This window comes from Aquarana catesbeiana, linkage group LG02, assembly GCF_042186555.1.
Source record: "Aquarana catesbeiana isolate 2022-GZ linkage group LG02, ASM4218655v1, whole genome shotgun sequence".
Taxonomy (NCBI): Eukaryota; Metazoa; Chordata; class Amphibia; order Anura; family Ranidae; genus Aquarana; species Aquarana catesbeiana.
Window position 1 is genome coordinate 758,422,622 of NC_133325.1, and position 23,609 is coordinate 758,446,230.

At 42.1% G+C, this 23,609-nt stretch overlaps 1 protein-coding gene across 1 annotated transcript in view; it reads left to right on the top strand.

Annotated features, from left to right (window-relative positions):
• SIM2 (SIM bHLH transcription factor 2) overlaps positions 1-23,609 on the top strand; it is a 192,008-nt gene that overhangs the window by 68,268 nt on the left and 100,131 nt on the right. Inside the window, exon 2 of the mRNA XM_073618063.1 lies at positions 22,823-22,905. Coding sequence (XP_073474164.1) covers positions 22,823-22,905 — 83 coding nt within the window. The remainder of the gene's footprint in view (positions 1-22,822; positions 22,906-23,609) is intronic.

The following is a 23,609-nucleotide window of genomic DNA, read 5'->3' on the forward strand; positions in this document are numbered from 1 at the left end:
TCTCTGGACAGTCTGTGGAGGTCTCTAACGCACACAGTGCTCCGGATGGTCATCTGACGATGCCTGTAATGGTGCACACAGTGTTCTGGAGAGCATGATCCCCTCCCTTCAGAGACTGGAGGTCTGTAATGCAGTGAGTGCTCTGGATGGTCTGAGGAGGCCTGTAATGCACAGTGCTCTGGACAGTCTAAGGAGCCCTGTAATGCATAGTGAGTGCTCTGGAGGGTCTGAGGAGGCCTGTAATACACAGTGCTCTAGACAGTCGGAGGAGGACTGTAATGCACAGTGCTCTGGACGGTCTTAGGAGGTCTGTAGTGCACACAGTGCTATGGATGGTCTGAGGAGGCTTGTGATGCATACAGTGCTGTAGACTGTCTGAGGAGGCATGTAATGCACAGTGAGTGCTCTGGACGGAATGAGGAGGCCTGTAATGCACATTGAGTGCTCTGGGTGGTCTGAGGAGGCCTGTAATGCACAGTGAGTGCTCTGGACAGTCTGAGGAGGCGTGTAATGCATAGTGAGTGCTCTGGGGGGGTCTGAGGTGGCCTGTAATACACAGTGCTCTGGACGGTCTGAGGAGGCCTGCAATGCACACAGTGCTCTGGAAGGTCTAAGGAGGCCTGTAATGTATAGTGAGTGCTCTGGACAGTCTGAGGAGGCGTGTAATGCACAATGTATGCTCTTGAAGGTCTGAGGAGGTGTGCAATGCACAATGAGTGCTCTGGCCGGTCTGAGAAGGCATGTAGTGCACAGTGCTCTGGACGGTCTGAGGAGACTTGTAATGCAGAGTGCTCTAGATGGTCGGAGGAGGCCTGTAATGCCCACAGTGCTCTGGACGGTCATCTGAGGAGGCCTGTAATAGCATGCAGTGCTCTCTGGACAGTCTGTGGAGGTCTGTAATGCACACATTACATCTGACGATGCCTGTAATGGTGCACACAGTGTTCTGGAGAGCATGATCCCCTCCCTACAGAGACTGGGCCACAGAGCAGTATTCCAACATGATAACGACCCCAAACACACATCCAAGACAACCACTGCCTTGCTAAAGAAGCTGAGTGTAAAGGTGATGGACTGGCCAAGCATGTCTCCAGACCTAAACCCTATTGACCATCTGTGGGGCATCCTCAAACAAAAGGTGGAGGAGCGCAAGGTCTCTAACATCCACCAGCTCCCTTATGTCGTCATGGAGGAGTGGAAGAGGACTCCAGTGGCAACCTGTGAAGCTCTGGTGAACTCCATGCCCCAGAGGGTTAAGGTGGTACTGGAAATAAATGGTGGCCACACAAAATATTGACACTTTGGGCCCAATTTGGACATTTTCACTTAGGGGTGTATGCACTTTTGTTGCCGGCGGTTTAGACATTAATGGCTGTGTGTTGAGTTATTTTGAGGGGACAGCAAATTTACACATTTATACAAGCTGTACACTCACTATTGACTATGGGTATGTGTACTGTTATCATTATCCTCTATTTGATGTGTGGTGGTTTGTCTGTTTTTGTTTAATTTTATTTTATCTTGCTTTATTTTATTATTGTTTTGTAATTTATTGTTTGTTGCATTTTTTTTTGTCTTGTTACTTGTTTTTGCTTCTTGATTTAGTTTTCTCTAATTTTGTGTTGGATGTGTGGGGTTGTTGGTTTGTTGGAGGGTGCAATTGCAGTCCTTGGTGGCGCTGGGCCCTTTGCTGCGGCTCTTACTCCCTTCGATGTGTGGTGGTGAAGGGTGATGAATGCAAACTTGTTGTGTGTCACCTCCGGATCCTTGCTGGTCTGCTCTGGAAATTCGGCCACTGAGCTTTTGAACCCCCAGCCCCGCCATTTGCGGACATGCACGATAGTCATCGAGGCCGCTTCCCACCAATGCCGTGTGGGGAGAAACCTTGGAAACCAGGTGGTCATCTTTCTGCCCCCTATATACATATATATATATATATATATATATATATATATATATATATATATATATATAGGGGTGGCACGTCTGGCTATGGTGCAGTTGTATGAGGGAGCCATGGAGGCACAATGTTGGCCTGGCTAATGTAATATTAAGGTTAGTTGGACCCCCCATTTTCCTACGTGCACGGGCATAGTTTATTCTCTTGGAGTCTACCCATTGGAGGTGGCCCCTACTAATATGTGGTGGTATTTTATAATTCTTTCATAATATTTTCTATGTTGCCAAGTCCTCGGCTTTACGGTAGGAAGGGTCTATCAGCCAAAATATTCTTTTGGTATACCGCCTATTTATTGAAACAGTGTGAGTCCTTAGCACCTCCATTTTTGTTTTTCCTGTTTTTTTCCTTGTTTTTTCCTTTTCTTAAAAGGCATTTTTTTGTCCTTGGTATCTTAATATGACCCATTATAATTTGTTAGGTCATGCACTGTCCTTTATGGGCTCCCATTAGCCGCTGCAACTTTAGTGTATCCTTTCCATGCATGCAGGGGATCTGGGTCATTCCTTCCATGTGGATATAGCGTTATAAGATTTTGGATACATTTATGTGAGTACACAGCTATTACTAACGTGTTTATGTTTCATGTCATATATAGTTAAAAAATGCTTATATATCTTGCAAATAGTTGTAATTTATTCTAAACAACGGTGTTCAAGTGCCGCGCAACAAGGCACCACAATGACCCCCCACTGCGCTTATGGACAAACTAAAAAATATTGTTACTGATGAATAGTGATATTTACGGCTGCCGACTAGTGTAAAAATAATTTGAATAAAGTGAACAATCTTCAACAGAAGTAGTGGCGCTAAAAAGCAAATACAAAGGAGTGAAAGTGGGTCTATAAACAGGGTAAGTGTTAACCTTCTCTCTGCTAAAAGTAGAAAAATATATATATAAATGGTGGTAATCCGATAAACCCTCCCCTTTGCAGGTGGGGATCAAAGTAATCACATACTGGCATAAAAATGAACAATTAAACATACGAATAGTGACAATAGTTCGTAAAAAGTCAGTGATAAAAAAGTGTAACAAAAAAGAACTAAACATAAAAAATGGATGAAAACAAGTCCATGCACAATATTTAGTGCCAGTAAAGTGGATGAAAAAAACTTTTCATGCAGTAAATTATCTTCCACCACACCATCCGTGATCGTGATCCACTCTTATGGAGCCGCACTCACCAGAAAGATATGCCTTGCACTCTCATGCTCAGCCAATAAGCAGGAGTATAGCCACCCAGGGGCTAACCAAAGCAAATGAGACTGTATTGCAGCAGAAGGTGTCCTTCAGTCAGCAGCGCTTATCCATCATAACCACATGAAAGAAATGATAATACCTCCCATAGTGTGATAACGTATAAACATTCATTAAAAATGCTTGCAAATCCTCAATCATTGTACTCACATAAATATGTTAAAAACCAAGCATGAACGAGTAATGTTACGCTGTGGTGTTGAATAATGGTCACAGCGGACCCGGGATGCAGTGTTATCCTCACCCTTATCCCCTCATTGGATCCTCAGCAGCGCAAGGAGATTGCCGCCGACCCACGGATTACACAAACAGCTCAGCACAACACGTCACAAGTAAATCTTGGATGATAGGTTGCCGTACAGCCCCGCCTCCGACATGTTTCGTCATGTTTGACTTCTTCACAGGATTATTTAACACCACAGCTGTAACATTACTCATTCATGCTTGGTTTTTAACATATTTATGTGAGTACAATGATTGAGGATTTGCAAGCATTTTTTTAATAAATGTTTATACGTTATCACACTATGGGAGGTATTATCATTTCTTTCATGTGGTTATGATGGATAAGCGCTGCTGACTGAAGGACACCTTCTGCTGCAATACAGTCTCATTTGCTTTGGTTATCCCCTGGGTGGCTATACTCCTGCTTATTGGCCGAGCATGAGAGTGCAAGGCATATCTTTCTGGTGAGTGCGGCTCCATAAGAGTGGATCACGATCACGGATGGTGTGGTGGAAGATAATTTACTGCATGAAAAGTTTTTTTCATCCACTTTACTGGCACTAAATATTCTGCATGGACTTGGTTTCATCCATTTCTTATGTTTCATTCTTTTTTGTTACACTTTTTTTATCACTGACTTTTTATGAACTATTGTCACTATTCGTATGTTTAATTGTTCATTTTTATGCCACTATGTGATTACTTTGATCCCCACCTACAAAGGGGAAGGTTTATCAGATTACCACCATTTATATATATATTTCTCTACTATTAGCAGAGAGAAGGTTAACACTTACCCTGTTTATAGACCCACTTTCACTCCTTTGTATTTGCTATTTAGCGCCACTACTTCTATTGAAAGTTGTAATTTATTTCCTAATACAATAGGATTTCCTAAGGAAGCCAGTAAATGGCAAAACACGTAGAAACCGGCACCCACATTGTCTTCTGCAGTCTGGCCTAAGATATCTGTTATATTGAATGTATATTGTATACCACTTTATCCATATACGTATATACATCTATTGCCTGTGGCTGAGCAGAATGAGCACATTTATTAAGGAAACCTCTTCTATGTTATTTGAAACTGAAATGTTCTTATGGGCAAAGGAACTGTAAAGCAATTATTGGCATAGTAAATGTATTAATTAGTTGAGTATTCACTCTCTTGAAGTTAAGTGTGGCACCTAAAGAGTCCATCATTCTTTATTTTTTTGTCTTTCTTTCATGTTTATGAATATGGTGCCACGTCAGTGATTTGTGCTCCATGTTTTTCTACCTCTTTGTGCTTGGAATGTATTTGGGAGTTTTAAACTGAATGATCAATTGCTTTAAAGCAACCCACGGACTTGTAGAATTCAAGGTTGATGTCAGTTGGATGCATTTAGACATTTGCCTTTTTATTGCTGCTTTTAATGTGTTGCCTAGTAACACTTTGGATTAGTCACCAGTTTTGTATCAGAAGATGCTGTGAGCAGCAAGATACTACAGCATCTCCTAACAGCATGACAAATATTTTTTATTGAACATATGAGAATCGACTTGACTCTGATGCAAAAGGTGCCTAACACTCAATAAAAAATACACTATTATAGAATGAGGGAAGATGTTTAACCACTTCAGCCCCAGAAGGCTTTACCCCCTTCATGACCAGAGCACTTTTTGTGATATGGCTCTGTCTGCGTCGCTTTAACTGACAATTGCGCGGTTGTGCAACGTTGCACCCAAACAAAATTGACGTCCTTTTTTTTATCACAAATAGAGCTTTCTTTTGGTGTTATTTGATCACCTCTGCGGTTTTTATTTTTTGCGCTATAAACAAATAAAGGGCAACAATTTTGAAAAAAAAAAGCAATATTTTTTTTTTTTGCTATAATAAATATCCCCAAAAAATATATAAAATAAAAACAAATTTCTTTCTCAGTTTAGGCCGATATGTATTCTTCTACATATTTTTGGTTTAAAAAAATCGCAATAAGCGTATATTGATTGGTTTGCGCAAAAGTTATAACGTCTACAAAATAGGGGATAGATTTATGGCATTTTTATTATATTTTTTTTTATTAGTAACGGCGGCGATCGACGATTTTTATCATGACTGCGAAATTATGGCGGACACATTGGACACTTTTGACACCATTTTGGGACCATTGTCATTTATACAGCGATCAGTGCTATGAAAATGCACTGATTACTGTGTAAATGACACTGGCAGGGAAGGGTTTAAACACTAGGGGGCAATCAAGGGGTTAAGTGTGTCCTAGGGAGTGATTCTAACTGTGTAGGGATGGGCTACCACTGACATGACAGCGATCACTGCTCTCGATCACAGGGAGAAGTAGATCCCTGTCATGTCACTAGGCAGAACGGGGAAATGCCTTCTTTACAAAGGCATCTCCACATTCTTCCGCTCCGTGACATGATCGCGGGCCCCCGGTGGACATCGAGTCCGCGGGACCCGCGGGCACGGTCACAGAGTACGCGGCGGGGGCGCGCGCCCACAATGCCGCGATTTAAAGGGGACGTACCTGTACGCCCATTTGCCCAGCCGTGCCATTGTGCGAACGTACATTGTCGTGCGCTGGTCAACTAGCGGTTAATGGTTAAACACCATTAAGTGTTCAGAAATACTTAGCAGATAAAGTTAAGAACACCTGCCTGTTCTGAATATGAACAGTTCTTAATAGGAAGAGAAAGATAAATCACTATGCCCTATATTTGGTATTAGGGGGAGGAACAGTGCCACATTGTTGGTGTCAGTGGCAGGAATATTGCTGTGTTATAGGTTTCAGTGGCAGGAATAGTGCCCCATCATTGGTGTCAGTGGGAGAAATAGTGATCCATTGTTGGTGTCTACTAGAGAAATGGCACCCCATCATTGGTATCAGTGGAAGGAATTAGTGCCCTATCATTGGTGCCAGTGGGAGGAATACTTCCCCATTCTTGTTGTCAGTGGGAGGAATAGTGCTCCATCAGTAATGTCAGTGGGAAGAATAGCACCCCATAATTTATGTCAATGGGAGGAATATTTCTTCCGTCGTTAGTATCAGTGGAAGGAACAGTCACCCATTGTTGGTGCCAGTTAGCGGGAAAAGTGTCCCATCATTGGTGTCAATGGAAGGAATAGTACTCCATCGTTGATATCAGTGAGAGAAATAGTGCCCCATCATTGGTGTCAGTTGGAGGAATGCTGACCCATCGTTGGTATCAGTGGGAGGAATAGTGCCCCATGGTTGGTATCAGTGGGAGAAATAGTGCCCCATTTTTGGTGTCAGTGGGAGGAATAGTGCCCCATTGTTGGTGCCAGTAGGAGGAATAGTTCCCCATCGTTGGTGTCATTGGGAAGAGTAGTGCCCCATTGTTGGTGTCAGTGGAAGGGATAGTGCCCCATTATTGATGTCATTGGGAGGAATAGCGCCCCAAGGGCCAGACACAGGCAAACAATGGGCCAGGCCACAGTTTGGAGACCACTGGTCTAGTACATACAAAAACACTGAACCTTCCAAAGTGAAAAATGATAATGCATATAAGGTGCCTATAAAATACATGTAAGGTATGCCTATAATGCACCACACCTCTTGGGTAGAGATGTGAACGTAGCTTAACTCTTCCAGGGTTGGATCAACTGAAACTCTGACACACAGATTAATGATTTTGTAGAGGTGACTCTTCAAGTAGTTGATCAGATAGGAAATGTAGAACACGCCTAATGACTGTTAGGACTTGTTTACACTACTCTACATTACACTAGCTTCCACTTTAAAACACATTAAAGCACCTACAGCTGCAACGTGTTTTTTTTATGTGTTTTTGATGCTTCTGTGATGTTTCTATGATGTTTTTTTGAAGCTTTAATGAAATTTGGCAAATGTCTTGTGTGTGTTGATTTCTATTTGTTTAAAAGGAGCCCAGTAGAACCCCCAGGTCATTACAACCCATTCAGTAGTACCACCCCCCCCCCCAGTTCTGCTGATCCCCGACTCAGTAGCACCCCCAGTTCTGCTGATCCCCCACTCAGTAGCACCCCCCAGTTCTGCTGATCCTCTGGTTTGCTGATCCTCCTCTCTCTCTGGTCCCTTCTCACCTCCCGCTATATTGCTCCCACGCTGCTCACCACATGTGACATCTGCTAGTTTCTCCTGCTCTGGTCATCCAGCTCTAATGATCCTCTGCTGCTCAGTCCTCTGTCTCCGGTCCCCAGTCACCTTCTGCTATAGCGTTCCCATGTTAGTTGCTCCGCCCCCAGTCCAGACCCTGCTCCCCTTCCTGCTGCTCCACGCTGTATACACTAGATGTGACATCTGCACCAGACACTTCCAGAATATATACACATGAACCAAAAGTGACTGCTGATGACGTCTTTCCGGTTTGCCTGCTGGTTTCCCAGTGCACCTGGGATATCTCATACCTGCAATACCTCCAAAACAAACACTGAATAAAAGGCCACTCAAAAGCTTCGGGTGCTGTAAGCAAGCTTTGTCATAGACTTCTATGGAGGCATTGGAGACGCTCTGAAGCACCAAGAAAGTTATGGGGTATAATTTTTTAAGCAAAGCAAACACAACATGTCAACAGGACTGTAAGGTAACAATTTTATTTAGTGAAAGGTGCTTTAATTGGCATTCAGAGTGCTTTAAACAAGCGTGTCCAATGCCACGTTTTGAAGCAAGTAGAAACAAGCCCTAAAGGTACCCTTTTTGGTGTAATTACTAAACATCTGTTGATCTCCCAGTGCTGGACTCAAATAAAAAATTCCCAGAAATTCTTCAGAGACAAGTCTTCCATTCCTGGTTATTTTGGTGATCCTTTGTGTTGAAGGGGGGGGGGGGGGGGTGTCGAAAAACATATCCCAGGCTGAGTAACCAAGATCCTGCTGACCAAGAGCCCTTGGGGAGAACTAGGCGGGTAAGTAAAATCTGTATTAGCCTCCACACTGTTTTCTCCCAAAATTTGTGCTCAACCATTCCCTCTATGCATTCACATACAAGTAAACTTGCTAGGTCATATCCCACATTCAGCTGCTTCTTTAGGAAAACCCGCTGACAAACTTACCCACAGCTCTGTGGCATGCCACCAATAAGATGATCCATCTCAGCCTCAGTGGTCAGATACAACGAAGTACCTGAATACAGTGGTATTAAACAGTATAATTAAGTCTTAAGTAGTGTAAAGCGCTAAAATGATGCCTGTCTCTACTGAATCTATGGGCTCCATTTATGAAGCAGTGGTATGGCCTTACCACAGACACGCCAGTATTTAAAAAAAAAAAAAAAAAAGAAAAAATATTATTGCACGTTTATAAAGCCCAGCTTGTTTTGTGACATCAAAGTATGGAGAGCAAAACTGAAACTAATCAAGGAAGGCAAAAAAAAAGGCTGGTGAAGAGCCTGGCCATGTGGGCTCTCTATGAGGGAGAATGCCATGACACACCATAGACTCTACACTGCGGCACACATAAGGGGCCTGTTCAATGCAGACTCCACTGTGGAGTAATTCTGGTGAGTGGATAGTAGAATCTGCTTTCTACTATAAAAAGACCCCCATGAATCCTTTAATAGCCTTAGAAGCCGAAGAATGGCACAGAATTTTAATTGTATGGTGTTTTTTTTTAAATGTATCCATTCCTAACACAAATTTTTATTATATGCTTATCCTTTTTAGCTAAACATGTTTGTAATTTTATATCTGCTGTAAACGCACTGCAGTGTAATGTGCTGAGTGTCTGCAAGTCAACTGTACCATGGCTGTCAGAACTTGCATTGCTTACAAATAGAAGATTTGGGATACTTTAATTCAAATGTATAATGCTTTTGCATATATTGTCTTTACTGTTTATGTTTAAAATGAAAAAAAAAATGTAGTCATATGAATGGGAAATATTGTATATTAATGTTTGGGAGCCAACAGATGGAGCTTTCCAAATTTAGCATTGTATCTTTGGTGATAAAATGCTGAAATAATGTCTTAGTTTATAAAACTTAGTGGGTCTGATTCAATAAAATAAACACCACAATCACTGAACATAATAATAATGCTGCTTTCCTGTTTTGTTTTGTTTTTTCTCATAGAGTGCAGCACACAATACACATGCACACATTTTTCTAAAAAAAAAAAAAAGAAAACTATTTGAAATTGAAAAAAAAAATGAATGTGACTGGCTCACTAAGCCATGAACATGCATATGCCAAGCTAAAAGGCATATAAACCTCCCAGTAAACCATGCTGTCACATGAAAAGGTCAGCATATGTATGGGTATTTATCATAGTAATCTCTATTCCAAAAACAAGCATGTACAATAGGGCATGCCGGCTTCTGGTCATTTGCACATGTGCATAAAGATCCATGCATGCGCGGTTCACTGAGGCTTCTTACTGATCCCTTTTTTTTACAGTCTCCATTACCAATAGCTGTGCGCACTTGATCCAGTTTTATTTTTACACAGTATGCACATTTAAATTGCTAAAAGCGATCAATTAGGAACAAAACAGAGAGAATCACATTTCTATTTTAGGTATGTCATGGCTTAGCCAGTTTGCATCTTGATGCTGGAGCATGCATTCTGCATCAAACCACCCCTGTTAGTAAATTTTATATATATATATATATATATATATATATATATATATATATATATATATAAAAGCTCTTCAAAAAGTTTCCGCACGTTTTTAAGTTATATTCATTAAAGTGCAGAAACTTTGTATATATATATATTTGTATATATATATATATATATTTCAATCTATCTATCTACCCTATATTACCAAAAGTATTGGGACACCTGCCTTTACCCGCACATGAACTTTAATGACATCCCATTCTTCCAGAAGCGCATTTCTATGGCCAGGCACTGATGTTGGACAAGAAGGTCTGGCTCGCAGTCTACACTCTAATTTATCCTAAAGGTGATCTATCGGGTTGAGGTCAGGACTCTGTGCAGGCCAGTCAAGTTCCTCCGCTCCAAACACGTTCATCCATGTCTTTATGGACCTTGCTTTGTGCACTGGTGTGCAGTCATGTTGGAACAAGAAGGGGTCATCCCCAAACTGTTCCTACAAAGTTGGGAGCATGAAATTGTCCAAAATATCTTGGTATACTGATGCCTTAAGAGTTCCCTTCACTGGAACTAAGGGGCCAAGCCCAACCCCTGAAAAACAACCCCAAACCATAATCCCCCCTCCAATAAATGATTTGGACCAGTGCACAAATCAAGGTCCATAAGACATGGATGAGCGAGTTTGGGGTGTAGGAACTTGACTGGCCTACTAACCTCATCACTTTTGGGATGAATTAGAGTGGAGACTGTGAGCCAGACCTTCTCGTCCAACATCAGTGCCTGACTTCCCAAATGCCCTTCTGGAAGAATGGTCAAACATTCCCATAGACACACTCCCAAACCTTGTGGACAGTTTTCCCAGAAGAGTTGAAGCTGTTATAGCTGCAAAGGGTGGGCCAACTCAATTTTGAACCCTACGGACTAACACTGGGATGCCATTAGCAGTCATGTGCGTGTAAAGAAAGGCGTCCCAATACTTTTGGTAACATAGTGTATATATATCCTCTGTGCAATTGCTCTCATTCATTGTTGTAGTAAATCCTTCATGTATACTCTTTCCTTGATTGTGTGGGATCAATACAAAATCATACGTACAGTGCCTTGCAAAAGTATTCACCCCCCTTGGCATTTTTCGTGTTTTGTTGCCTCACAACCTGGAATTAACATGGATTGTTTGAGGATTTGCATCATTTAATTCACAGAACATGCCCACAACTTTGAGGATTTTTTTTATTGTGAAGCAAACAACAAATAGGACAAAATAACAGAAAAAGTCAATGTGCATAACTATTCACCCCCCTAAAGTCAATACTTTGTAGAGCCACCTTTTGTGGCTATCACAGCTCCAAGTCGCTTTGGATAAGTCTCTATGAGCTTGCCACATCTTACCACTGGGATCTTTGCCCATTCCTCCTTGCAAAACTGCTCCAGCTCCTTCAAGGTGGATGGTTTGCGCTTGTGAACAGCAATCTTTAAGTCTGACCACAGATTTGCTATTGGATTGAGGTCTGGGCTTTGACTAGGCCATTCCAACATATTTACATGTTTCCCCTTAAACCACTCAAGTGTTTCTTTAGCAGTGTGTTTGGGGTCATTGTCCTGCTGGAAGGTGAACCTCCGTCCTAGCCTCAAATCAGACACAGAGTGGTACGGGTTTTGCTCAAGAATATCCCTGTATTTAGCACCATCCATCTTTCCCTCAACTCTGACCAGTTTCCCAGTCCTGCTGAAAAACATCCCCACAGCATGATTCTGCCACCACCATGTTTCACGGTGGGGATGGTGTTCTTTGGGTGATGTGTTGGGTTTACGCCAGACATAGCATTTTCTTTGATAGCCAAAAAGTTAAATTTTAGTCTCATCAGACCAGAGCACCTTCCTCCATACATTTTGGGAGTCTCCCACATGCCTTTTCGGAAACTCAAAACGTGCCATTTTGTTTTTTAGCTGAAAGTAATGGCTTTCTTCTGGCCACTCTGTCATAAAGCCCAAATCTATGGAGCGTACGGCTTATTGTCGTCCTATGTACAGGTACTCCAGTCTCTGCTGTGGAACTCTGCAGCTCCTCCAGGGTTACCTTAGGTCTCTGTGCTGCCTCTCTGATTAATGCCCTCCTTGCCCGGTCCGTGAGTTTTGGTGTGCGGCCGTCTCTTGGCAGGTTTGCTGTTGTGCCATGTTCTTTCCATTTGGTTATGATAGATTTGATGGTGCTCCTAGGGATCATCAAAGACTTGGATATTTTTTTATAACCTAACCCTGACTTGTACTTCTCAACAACATTGTCCCTTACTTGTTTGGAGAGTTCCTTGGTCTTCATGGCAGTGTTTGGTTAGTGGCGCCTCTTGTTTAGGTGTTGCAGCCTCTGGGGCCTTTCACAAAGGTGTGTATATGTAATGACAGATCATGTGACACTTAGATTGCACACAGGTGGACATCATTTCACTAATTATGTGACTTCTGAAGGTAATTGGTTGCATCAGAGCTTTTTATGGGCGTCATAACAAAGGGGGTGAATACATACGCACATGACAACTATCAGTTTTTTATTTCTGAAAAATAGTTTTATGTATATATTTTTCTAATTTTACTTCACCAACTTAGACTACTGTGTTCTGATCGATCACACATAATTCAGATTAAAAAAAAAACATTGAACTAAAGGCTGTAACAAAATAGGTAAAAAGTCAAGGGGGGTGAATACTTTTGCAAGGCACTGTACATATTCCTTAGCGAATCAATCCCAAAATGTTATTCGCTGTGTTGTCTTTTTAGCTAACTCATAGTCCTCTGTGAATTCCTTGTCATTTATTATATGTTTATTTGTAAAACACAGATATAAAACAATTTAAACATGTATAAACTTAAAAAATGTTAAAATAAATTTAATGCAAACCATTATTACTGAAGCTCATTTAAATAAATCATTAAATGACATTTATTATGTTGTATATGATTAAAATATTACATTTAGTAAATTAGATAAAAATTGGAAAATGGCTGCCTCTACGTGCATATTTAATTACATGCTATACATGGAAACATTAAACTAAATATATATAAATATATCTTTAACAAACATTAAGAAGATTCGTTATAGTCAAGCTTGTTTCACATGTATCTAAAACCAATGAAAATACTTTAGTTCCCCTTTTTGGAGGGCCTACCATAATCTCACAGACAAATATTGTATTGAAAATTAGCTCATGTCTTAAAGCCTGAGGACCTCTTGAAGACATGTTAGGAAGTCAGTAAAGAATATTTTTAGACCACACTTATCAATCCTGCATTGTTTCTGCTCCAGATCTGCTCTTGACAAGCTCGGAAAGAAAATTGACTTTCTTATTACGTGGTAGATTTCAGAAATCTGCGTCTGGGGTCAGGTCTCTGTTGTATTTCAAGCGAACATCTGTGCAGCTGCCAATAAACTCAGCAAAGTAAACTTTTTGCACAGCCCCGCTGGCTTTTTAGTGCAAGTAGTTACAAGACATATTTTATAGAGATGCTGCACAGAACGCTTTCCTTTCACGGGCCTGGAGCTTTCTTCTCCAAGCACAGCATGGTCCTCAGATCATATTTATTAGGTGTATTTTAATATCTGGGTATCATGTAATAAATAATTACTATAAAACGCACATTCCTGAATGACAAGGTTTCCTTTTTCTTGTGTTTGGCTCATTTATATTCAGCATGGCATTGTAGTGGAAAGAGCGTTCATTTGGTGGCCAAATCAAAAAGTAATGTTCTGTGATAAAATTGCTCTATTTTCCCTCCTCTATTTATCTTCCCCTTTACCCTCTTCTGTCCTCTTCTCTGCTCTCTTTTTCTCTCCTGATCTCTTCTCTCCTCTCCTTTCCAATCTCCTCTCTTTTCTTCCTCCTCCCCTCTCTTCCCTCTCTTCCGTCCACTCCACTTCACACCTCTGGACTCCTTTCTTCCATCTTCTGTCTCCTCTCCACAACTTTCTAGTTCCCTCCCCACTCTCCTCTTCCTCCTTTCCACTTCACTTTTCCTCTTGTCTTGTCCTCTCCTCTTTACTAACCAATTCCTTATCACTTCTCCACTCTTCTCTTCTGCCTCTCTGCTCTTCTCAGCCCCACCTCCTCCTCTCTTCTAAACTCTTTTCCACTTCTCTCTGCCCCTCTCCACTCCTCCCTTCCTCCTCTTCTAACCATTCATCTATTACTCCTCAAGCCTTCACTCCTCTCCTCCTCTGTTCCTACTGTAATCACTCCTACTTTCTTATCTTCTTCTCCCCCTCTTCTCTCTTGTTCTCTTCTCTCCCTTGTTCAGTCTTGTTCTCCTCTCCTCTCTTCTCCCCCTCTTCTCTCTTGTTCTCTTCTCTCCCCTGTTCAGTCTTGTTCTCCTCTCATCTTCTCTCCCCTGTTAAGCCTTGTTGTCTTCTCCTCTCTTCTCCTCCTCTTCTCTCTTGTTCTCTTCTCTCCCCTGTTCAGTCTTGTTCTCCTCTCCTTTCTTTTATCCCACTTCTCTCTTATTCTCTCCTCTCCCCTGTTCAGTCTTGTTCTCCTCTCCTCTCTTCTCTCTTGTTCTCTTCTCTCTGCTGTTCAGTCTTGTTCTCCTCTCCTCTGTTCAGTCTTGTTTTCCTCTCCTCTCTTCTCCCCCTCTTCTCTCTTATTCTCTTCTCTCCCCTGTTCAGTCTTGTTCTCCTCTCCTCTCTTCTCTCTTCTCTCCGCTGTTCAGTCTTGTTCTCCTCTTCTCTTTTCTCCTAGTCTTCTCTCTTGTTCTCTTCTCTCCCCTGTTCAGTCTTGTTCTCCTCTCCTTACTTCTTCCCTCTTCTCTTTTGTCCTATTTTCTGCTCCCCTCTACCCTCCCTTCCCCTCTTCTCCTCTCCAGTCCTACATTCTCTTCATCTTTCTCTCTCTCCCTCTCTCTCTCTCTCTCTCCTCTTACTTTCTACCTCTCCTCTTCTCTCCATTTTTCTTCTCTCCCCTCGCCTTCTTTGTTCTCCTCCCCTTTTTTCTTCCTTCCCTTTTCATATTTACTAAGCAATTACTATTCCAACATGTCACCCACCATGATTGATAAAGCTTAACCACTTTAGGTCCACCCCATAGCAATTTGACTGCTACATGGCAGCACCTGTGTGCCGGATCACTTATATATACGTAATCCGACACTACCGGCTGGGGGGTGCGAAAGCTGCTCAGCGGGTGCCAGATACTCAATGTCCTCCGGCACCGGCCGATTGTCAGGCAGAGACTCGGAACTGCAATCTGTCCATGTAAACAAGGCAGATCGCCATTCTGACAGGAAGGAAGGGATGGAGTTTGTGTCTCTGCAAATCAGGGAATAAATTCCATCTCTTCCCCTAGTAAAAGCACCTCACATAGTATATTAAAACACTGGCTAGGCACACTGTTAACCCTTTGCTCACCCTTGATGTTTAACCCCTTCCCAGCCAGTGTCATTGGCACAGTGACTGTGAATATTTTTAGCACTGATCACTGTATTAGTGATACTGGTTCCCAAAAAGTGTCAGAATGTACGCCGCAATATCTCAATCCCGCTATAATGATCGCCGCCATTACTAGTAAAAATAAATACAAATATCCCATAGTTTTGTAGATGCTATACCTTTTACACAAATCAATCAATATATGCTTATTGGGATTTTCTTTACCAAAAATATGTAGCAGAATACATATTGGCCTAAATTATGGATGCATTAGATTTTTTCAATTTTTTTATTGGATATGTTTTATAACATATTTTATAACAGTGCCCACAGCTTATAAATCTTCTTTTCACTGCCACTATATACCTTTTTGGATGATCTGTATACCACGGTCACATGATAAACTGTACAGTTTCTCCAGTGCTGAGAGTTCAGGTAAGAGGAGATTTCCACTACAGCCTGTATACACGCCCACATGTGTGATGTCAATATCATGTGACCCAGCTAGTATTAAGAACAAGTAAATGTTCTCTCCAGCATAAAAGACACAACTGAGCATGTGCAGGTTGGCTACCCTTCCTGTGTTAGCTGGCCTTCATCAGTTAGATAGCGCAGGAGGGGAGGATCAGTGCATACGGGATCAAACAGCCTTTTTACACAATGCAGAGGAATAACCCCTTAAGTTCCACAGTGAGTATAACATATAGATATAGTTGGACAAATCAGTCTAAGTAGACAGTCAGGTAGACAAAAAGGTAAAGTTCACCTCTCACCACATCCCAAAATGAACAGCAAATATCTCCCTCCCACCCACAAAATCCCTGGGGTCCCCCCCTTTTGATTTAAATATTTTCACAGTGAGTATAACAAGCATGCTATGCTGCATATACAGACATATTTTACTGTTGTGGGTTTAGTAACACTTTAATATTTCTTATCTACCCTCTCCTCCTTTCCTTTCTCCTCTCCTCTTTTCTCTTTTTCCCTCTCCTCTTCTCCATTCTTCTCTTATCTCCCCTCTCTGCTCTTTCCAGTGATCTCAGAGTTACCTCAAGTTTACACCAAGCTCCCATAGTGATTACTTTTAAAACATGCAGCTCTCATTACATTCTCCTTGTCAGTGTACATAGTCATCCTTTCTGCAAAGCTTCCCTTCTACATTCAGTTTATTTTTCAAAAGAAAATCATACAATATTTATCACTTAATATATTCATATGTACAATTCAAGATGCATAAATGCGTTATTTTTAAAGCACAATCGGTGACCTTTTTGTCTTTTTTATATTTCTGTATATAGAAAAGATACAAATAACATTTTTTTTTTTTAGTTCAGTTGGGTGGATTTTTTTTTTTATTTTTTATTTTTTATTTAAAAGGTGTGCTACAGATACAATGAAATGGTAACTTCACAGAATATGCAACCAATAGAAATTGCTTTTGGAACAACCAAAAAGTGGTTATACCCTTCGGGAGAATGAAGGGTAAAGACAAGTAGCAGCATTAATAACATAACATGTTACATAGGTTAAGAGAACCTTTTGGTCAGGCCATACATGAGCTAACCACACATTAATAGAGAATCCTTCTGTCCTCCGGAAGTAACTCTGGAGTCAAGGGGGGAAGTCTGATGCAGGGTGTCCAAATTGACACCAATTTTTGGTTGAAATAGGTATGAGAGGAAGAGAAACCAAAGAAAGGGAGACAATGAGAATGAAAGAGGGAAAAGGAAGGTATGGGAACCGTGGGCTAGTTATGTCCACGTTGATCTGTAGGAGACTTCCTTTTCTATGTATCCTGTTCAGGACCTTCTGGTTCGAGATGATTTCACAAGTTCCTCTTCTGGGTCTCCTCTTCCTCTTCTGTTTTCCTGTCTTTTTCCCCCTCTGGAAACTGTAGTCTGGTCTTCTGACTGGGCCCCCTCTCTTCCTTTCCATTATTCCATTATCTTTTTCCTTCTCTTCCTTTATAAGTTTGGGTTATATGCTCTCATGGTTGGGGCTAGTCCCGTTTTTTTGCTTCAAGTTGGTCAACAGGGTGGGACGTGCCCCCCCCCCCCCTTTTCTTTTGTGATCACTTGGGCTATTCTACTTTTTATTTGCTTATCTACTCATTGAGTGTCTAAGCCAGTGTTTCGCAACCTTTTTTCAGTCATAGCACCCTTTAAAATTATGAACAATCTCAAGGCACCCTCTATAATTATGGACAGTCTTGGGGCACCTCCATTCTAAAATGTAAAAGCTATTCTGATAGTTTTACATAATGCAGTAACATCAATACACGTAGGAACCCAACGTTAAGGGTTATTCTTCCAAAGGAAATACACTTTGCAAACTGGTACTGACTAGTATTCCAATGTTTCTCTTCTTCCTCAGTTTTTCTCCATCACTCAGCTAATGAGAACCCAAAGCTGATGGAGAGAGGCAAGGGAGGGTCCAACAAGGATGATATGCAGGCAACTGACCTCCTCCTTATCAACTGATGACGTCATTGGTCATTAGGAGGTCAGCAGCTTGAAGGTTGTAATGGTGTACAATGACTGACATTGTATTTTGGCTGCGGCTCCAGCCTGTGCAACTCTTATTGTACAACTTCTTCTTCTGAATTTCTTCTCATAATAAAACAGATTGAAAGAAGAAGGAGGGAAAGTGGCAAAAAAAAGGGGGAAAAAAAAGTGGAAGGGTGGGGAGGGAGTCACCCCCAAGGAGCAGGAAGTTGGATGGATTATTTCTGAACCATAAATGACAGGTCAGTGATAGGTCAGTGGAGGATACTTGCTTTAATAGCGCTTTCTAGGCAATATAAAGGCGATAAGCTAATTGCTATGGGTGAGATGTATTGTGAGTATAAGGATGGGCAATGGTAATCAGGGGCTACGATCACTTCTTAAAGAACACCAGACACTCCAAGTTGTTATTTTTCTTTTTTCATTTATTATAAATTTGACATTGGGGTTGATTTACTAAAATTGTAGAGTGAAAAATCTGGTACAGCTGTGCATGGTAGCCAATCAACCTCTAATTTCAGCCTGTTCAAGATTTGAAAAAAAAACCTTGAAGCTGATTGGTTTCTTTGCAGAGCTGCACCAGATTTTGCACCAGTGGCAGCTGCTCCATTAGGGGCGCAGGGGCGCCTAAACCTAAATCCATGCATCCGGCCCCTAATCTACATGCAGGGTGCCGGACTTATAGATTTCAATGGGGGTTTTTTTTTTCTTTAAGCATATAATTAGAGCCTGAGGCTCTAACTGGCTTAAAAAAGGGTGGGCTCAGGGCGCAGAGCACTGCACCCTGAGCCCACCCAGTTATGTAACATTAGGAAAATAATATTCGCTAATGTCTTCCTGCTTCTCCTCCCAGACAATCAGGAAGCGGGTCCTGAGACCCGATTGGCCAGGGAGTCTTAGGACCAAGAAGCAATGGAGAAGAAGCAATGGCCCCGGCTCTTCCCTCGACAAGTTTGAGCAAAGAGCAATATCGGCCGTGCGGGCGGGGGGGGGGGGGCAGCATTGGTGTGAGTGGGGGAGGCAGGTTTGTTTGTCGCCCCCCTCAAAATATTGAGCACCAGGCGCCACTGTTTTGCACTCTACAGTCTTAACAAATCAACCCTATTGCCACCTTTCATAATATATAATAAAACAAACAGCATAAGAACAACAATACATGTACCAATTATATAAGGGAGATAAGTAATGTATGAAAATGTTATCCAGCCCTGCCCGTCCATGTAATATTTTCTGTCTCTATATCAACTTTTCTTCTTCTGTCATTGATTCATGTATTTCTCCTTTACATTGTATGATGTATACCCAATAAAATGTAAAAAAAATAAAATCAAAAAGTTTATAAACAGATAAGTAGTAGCAGATGGCATTTAGGCCTCATGTACACAGGCTGTAAAAAACACCACCTTTACATTTTACTTTTTTTAAGCCTCTAAATACAACTCTATGTTAACCTATGTGATTGTGCACCCCATTCACATCGGCGCAATTTGACATGAGATTTGACAGGTCAAATCGCATTATAAATCATAGCCTATCACCGGAAATAGGAGTGTCCCAATCGGTACGATGCCGACTCTGCGGCGCCGCACAGATTTCCAAAAGTAGTTCCTGCACTACTTTTGCCAACTCCGGGGGCGATTTCAATAGACATCTGTGCATGAACCCACACAGATGTCTTCCAAGTCGCCCCCAGAGTCAGACTGAAATGCGGCTTTGAAATTGTGCAAGTTCAGATGAACTCATATGATTTCAAAGCTGTGTTCAGTGCGAACGTGGAAGCCTATTAGAAGAGGAGTGTTTAGAGCCTGAAAAAAAAAGGTCAATCGTGCGTTCACAAGAGGAGCGTTTGGGCAGGAAAAATCTTGAACGCACCTAAACGCCTAAAAGCTAGGCGCATTTAGTGCTAGAGCACTCATTCCTTCCAAAGGCCAGAATAAAATAATATTTTGGCCAAATGAATGAATCAACTGCGAAATGTTTGACGTTCCTAAAAAGCCCGTAAACGTGTTTTCAAAATGGGGCTTTAGGTGCTTTTTTAAGCTTTTTTTCATATGCCAGGAGAAAAGGCCTTCAGAGGAGCTGAGCAAATGCCCAGTATGCATTTTCATTTTCATACATACTGTATGTGTGGTCATTTTTAGCACCTCTTTTAGTATTATCTAATTTTGATAGCACCATCATAGACATTTGATGAATAGTTCTTTCACATGAAGCATAAAACATAAGCCCTTCATTTAAGGTAGAGCGGTCCTATAGCGATCCTTCAATAATTGTGGCTTGTGTGGCTCTGCGGTAATTTGCTATCACACAAACAGCCACTTTTACAAACATGAAAAATAAACAACATGGTCACATTTGTCAAACACAATTTCCCCTTACATACAGTATATCTTACTCAACAGGAGTCTAGTTTGCATGGATAAAGTACTGTTAAATTGAAAATACGGTTACAATCTGATTGTACAATCTGCTTTAGATTTACAAACTATGCAGTGTGAAGTACTGGCTATGGATACAAATTAAAGGGATTGTTTGAAGGAAATACATAGAGATTCATTTACTAAAACTGGAGGGTGCAAAAATCTGGTGCAGCTGTGCATAGAAACAAAGCTTAATTGAACAAGCTGAAGTTAGAAGCTGATTGCAGGAGCGCCCAATCCATTAGGGGCCCCACCCCCGTAGTTTGCATGCGGGGAAGCATGCAGGGCGCCGGACTTATAGGTTTCTATGGGGTTTTTTTCAAGTCTGAGGCTTTAATTGGCCTGAGGCTCTAATTGGCTTGAAAAAGGTTGGAACCCACCAACTTGTGACACTAGTGAATCAATATTTGCTATTAGTGGCGGCCGCTCATGCAGGGCGCACGGGTGCCGACCCCCCATCAATGTGTATGGCTTCCTAATCTACATGCGGGACACCAAACACATGGATTCCAATGGGTTTTTTTTAAAGCACATGATTGGAGACTGAGGCTCTAATTGGCTTCAAAAAAGGGTGGGCTCGGGGCACAGAGCACTGTGCCCTGAGCCCACCCAGTTGAATGACATTAGCGAATTAATTTTCACAAATGTCTTCCTGTTTTTCCTCCTGACCAATCCCTGGCAATCAGCGGGTCCTGAGACCTGATTGGCCGGGAGTCCTAAGACCCCATTGGCCGGATTCCAGGACTCCTGATTGGCCTGGAGGAGACCGCCTGGAGTCGGGCCAGGACAGGGGCAGAGACACAGGGATGAAGGTACCTGCGGGGCTGGCAGGCGACAGGCGAGCGAGGGAAGTGGCGATTGACGGGGGGTGGGTAATGGTAGGGGTGATCTGAACGGGTCAACCTGTACGGATCGGCACACCACCCAATCCGTGGAGCGCTCCGCTGCCTCGGCCATAGGAAAGGCCATGGCTTTGGCCAAGCTCGGGAGCGGCAGCCATCTTGGTACACCCGGCGGCAGGCCGCTGTCTCGTCAGGAAGTGACGTTTCATCACCGCCATCTTGCTACACCCCACAGTCCTGCACAGTAATGATAGAGTGAGAAGGGGGCAAGCGGACATCTTGTTACACCCACAGGAGTTTTAGATTTCACAGGTATTTTCAACACAAAACGGAGCTTATATGCTTAAATACAGTATTTGTAAATCTGACGGACTGTTTAGATGTTAAATTTAACCATGTAAGGTCAGCAGGTTTGCTGCTGTTTTTTAAATTTAACATCTAAACAGTCCGTCGGATTTACAAATACTGTATTTAAGCATATAAGCTCAGTTTTGTGTTGAAAATAACTGTGAAATCTAAAATTCTGGTGGGTGTAACAAGATTTGTATTGTCTTTTGTTTTTTTGCTGATCCGAAAAATGATCCGATCCGTGACTCTGACCCGAGGAACGATCCGATCTGTGATTTTTTTTGATCCGTTGCACCCCTAGGTAAGTTCAATCGATCGAGCAACGGGGGAGGTTTGGTGGTGGTCGGAAGGATGGCTGGCTAGGGGGGGGCGGCGGGCCGCCCTTCCCCCAAGAAATTTGCCAGCCGCCACTGTTCGCTATTGTCTTCTGGCCTCTCCTCCCTTCTCCTCTCCTCCCGAAGCCAAGAAAGCCACAGATGGGCTGAGTGGAGGGTAGGGGCTGCGGGGGGAGGGGCCGGGTGGAGGGGCTGAGTGGAGGGGAGGGGCTGAGTGCGGACCTGGGGGGGATTTGTTTGCCGCCTCCTCCCGAAAAAGGTTAGCACCAGCCGTGACTGGCTGGTTGGCGACCATTCACAGCTGCACAAGATTTTGCACCCTCTAGTTTTAGTAAATCAAGCCCGTAGTCTTTTCAAAGTATTTTGGTTTAGTTTATTTCATTTAGTCTTTCTTTTTTCCCTTTTTTAAATATATTGAATGTTATTCGTGTACATTTTTTTCTTCACTTTCTAATTCCATCTGTTAAAAAGTAAAATAATTTGGCTAATGGGGGTAGTTTTTGCTCCTAGATATTTGAATGGATCTTCTGTAAAGCTGGTTTAGATGATTCGGTTTTTTTTTTCATTCAGCCAGCTGGCTGAAGTATAAATTAACTTATTCCTCCATCCAAACAAATGAGGTGGATGGAGGAATCCCCCCTGCCAGGACATTATAACATCTAACAATAAACTTCTGTAGAACAGGGACAACCACACATGATTGATCAGGGGCTTGCCAAAATTTGATTCATCTGTGGCTAGATTAACCCCCTAGAGCCATTGAAATCTGTTTGCATGATTAAAAATCGTTATTTCGCCTTCCCTATTGATTCCAATGCATTTCGTCAAAATTTAATGGAGGTTAAAACTCAAATTTTCACTCACCGCTGGAGAATATACACAGATTGCACATTTTATATATAGTCCGGAAGTATTTTAGTCCAATATATATTACTATTACTTTATCTTTCCTTGTCTGCTCAGGTCTTGGAGATGCCTGGGGCCATCCTACAAGACTTGGACCATTGGATAATGTGGCAAAAGAGCTGGGATCTCATCTACTTCAGGTATTTATTGTGCCGAGTCACTGCAGATCACCTACAATGTGTGCTGATATTTAAATCTGGAGGAATAGAGAGTGGTTGTGTTGACCTCAGTGACCAGATTCCGAATTTGATGATTCTACTACTTCAAGTTAGAAAATACAATGGCTGCACAACATATAGATAGTGGCAGCATGTTTCAGTTCCCAAAGCTTTTTACACTAATTATTACTACTCCATCTTATACTTGCTCTTTGGACTCCAACTGAACATAGTCACATTGGTCATGTCCACGTTGGTCTCTTTCCTTTTTGTCAGGGAACCGGAGTATCCTCTACCACCCACAGGCTTGCAAAGTAGGCAATCCCCCTGCAAGCCTTCTTTTAAAGCTCAGCTATTGTGTGTCATCTCAGTAAAAATCAGAATTCAAGTAGGTATTTGCCACATATTTCTTCCTTAAACAGACCCTGGCAGGTCTCAAAATTACTGAGTAGAGCAGCTTTCTGCAAGAGAAGAGAAAGTGTACTGATGTCTCTGGCAGCCCATGGCTTGATTGTCCCCTCCATTCCAGCCTCCATCAGTGTCATTTCCAGGGGTGTCAGATACCTTTGCCCCCCACTACACACTGTGGTCCCTTCTTTTCGGAGTCCTGTGTTTACCTATGAACCTGAAGATGAAACCATGGTGTGCATTGGGGGACATAGACAAGGGCACTGCTGTCATTGTTG